Source organism: Falco naumanni, chromosome 20 (assembly GCF_017639655.2).
Source record: "Falco naumanni isolate bFalNau1 chromosome 20, bFalNau1.pat, whole genome shotgun sequence".
NCBI lineage: Eukaryota > Metazoa > Chordata > Aves > Falconiformes > Falconidae > Falco > Falco naumanni.
In genome coordinates this window covers 663,289-664,254 of record NC_054073.1, presented here as the reverse complement: position 1 = coordinate 664,254, position 966 = coordinate 663,289, and the positions used below count along the sequence as shown (strand labels likewise).

Below are 966 nucleotides of genomic sequence, written 5' to 3'. Positions count from 1 at the left end.
TTTCAGTGAAAGAAAGCTTAATGATTTTAACTATGCCTGGGAATGCTTTGCAAATGAAGAAAATAGGTTCAGGAACAGTTTTAAATAAATATTGCTAGATTAATCCTCGTCTTTCTTTAATGAAGCTTTGAGGACTTCTAATGTTATCTAATCTTTGTTATTCCTGCGTATGAATTGCAATCACACGTTACACTTAGGTATGGAAGGGTAACTTTCTGGACGTTGTGTGGTGTGAATAAATGAGGGCTCCCTTTTGCTAACGCACCTGCACCGTCGCCCCTGACCCGCGCTCTCCCCCCGTGTGTGTTCCAGGCTTGCTTCCAGCCAGAAGGATGTCTTCCTACAGGCAGGTCTGCAACTCCAGCAGCTACTCGCCCTGCGACGTGAGCTGCCCCGCGCCATATGCCAACGCCTGGAGCCAGCCCTGCGTCACCTCCTGCGGGGACTCCCGTGCCGTGGTCTACCCGCCGCCCGTGACCATCACCTTCCCAGGCCCCATCCTCAGCTCCTGCCCACAGGAGAGCTTTGTGGGCACCTCAGCCCCACTGGAGCTGGGCGGCTCCTTTGGCTATGGGGGCTCCTGGGATGCCCAGAGCTCCTTTGGGTCGGGTGCCTCCCTGGGTGGCAGGTACTCCTACCCCTGCTATTCCCGCAGGTACACGACTTACAGTCGTGGGAGCTGTGGGCCCTGCTAAGCCCCACAGCAGCCAGCCCCAGCAGGGTCCAGAGTAAAGTCCCAGTCCGTGAGGGAGCAGAGGGGCATGGCTTTCAGAGGGGCAGCACACGGGGATGCAGTGGGGGTCCTCAGGAGCTGGGCACGCTCAGCCACCCTAAGAAACAAGCCCAGATACTGTCTTTCCCTTCCTGTTGCATTAGGTACCTGGAAACAAGATCCCAACTCTGTGGTTGAGAGGCTGTTTACTTGAGAAATGTAGGAAATACTTTAGTTTAAATTTAAGTAGTTTA

At 53.9% G+C, this 966-nt stretch overlaps 1 protein-coding gene across 1 annotated transcript; it reads left to right on the top strand.

Moving 5' to 3' along the window:
• Window positions 1-332: 332 nt before the first annotated feature.
• On the top strand, window positions 333-695 carry LOC121080099 (scale keratin-like). The gene has a single exon (XM_040577962.1). It carries the CDS (start codon window positions 333-335, stop codon window positions 693-695), a length of 363 nt encoding a protein of 120 aa, XP_040433896.1.
• Window positions 696-966: the final 271 nt, after the last annotated feature.

Excerpts from the sequence above, each read along its gene's own strand:
- LOC121080099 (XM_040577962.1), top strand. The coding sequence starts at position 333 with ATGTCTTCCTACAGGCAGGTCTGCAACTCCAGCAGCTACTCGCCCTGC.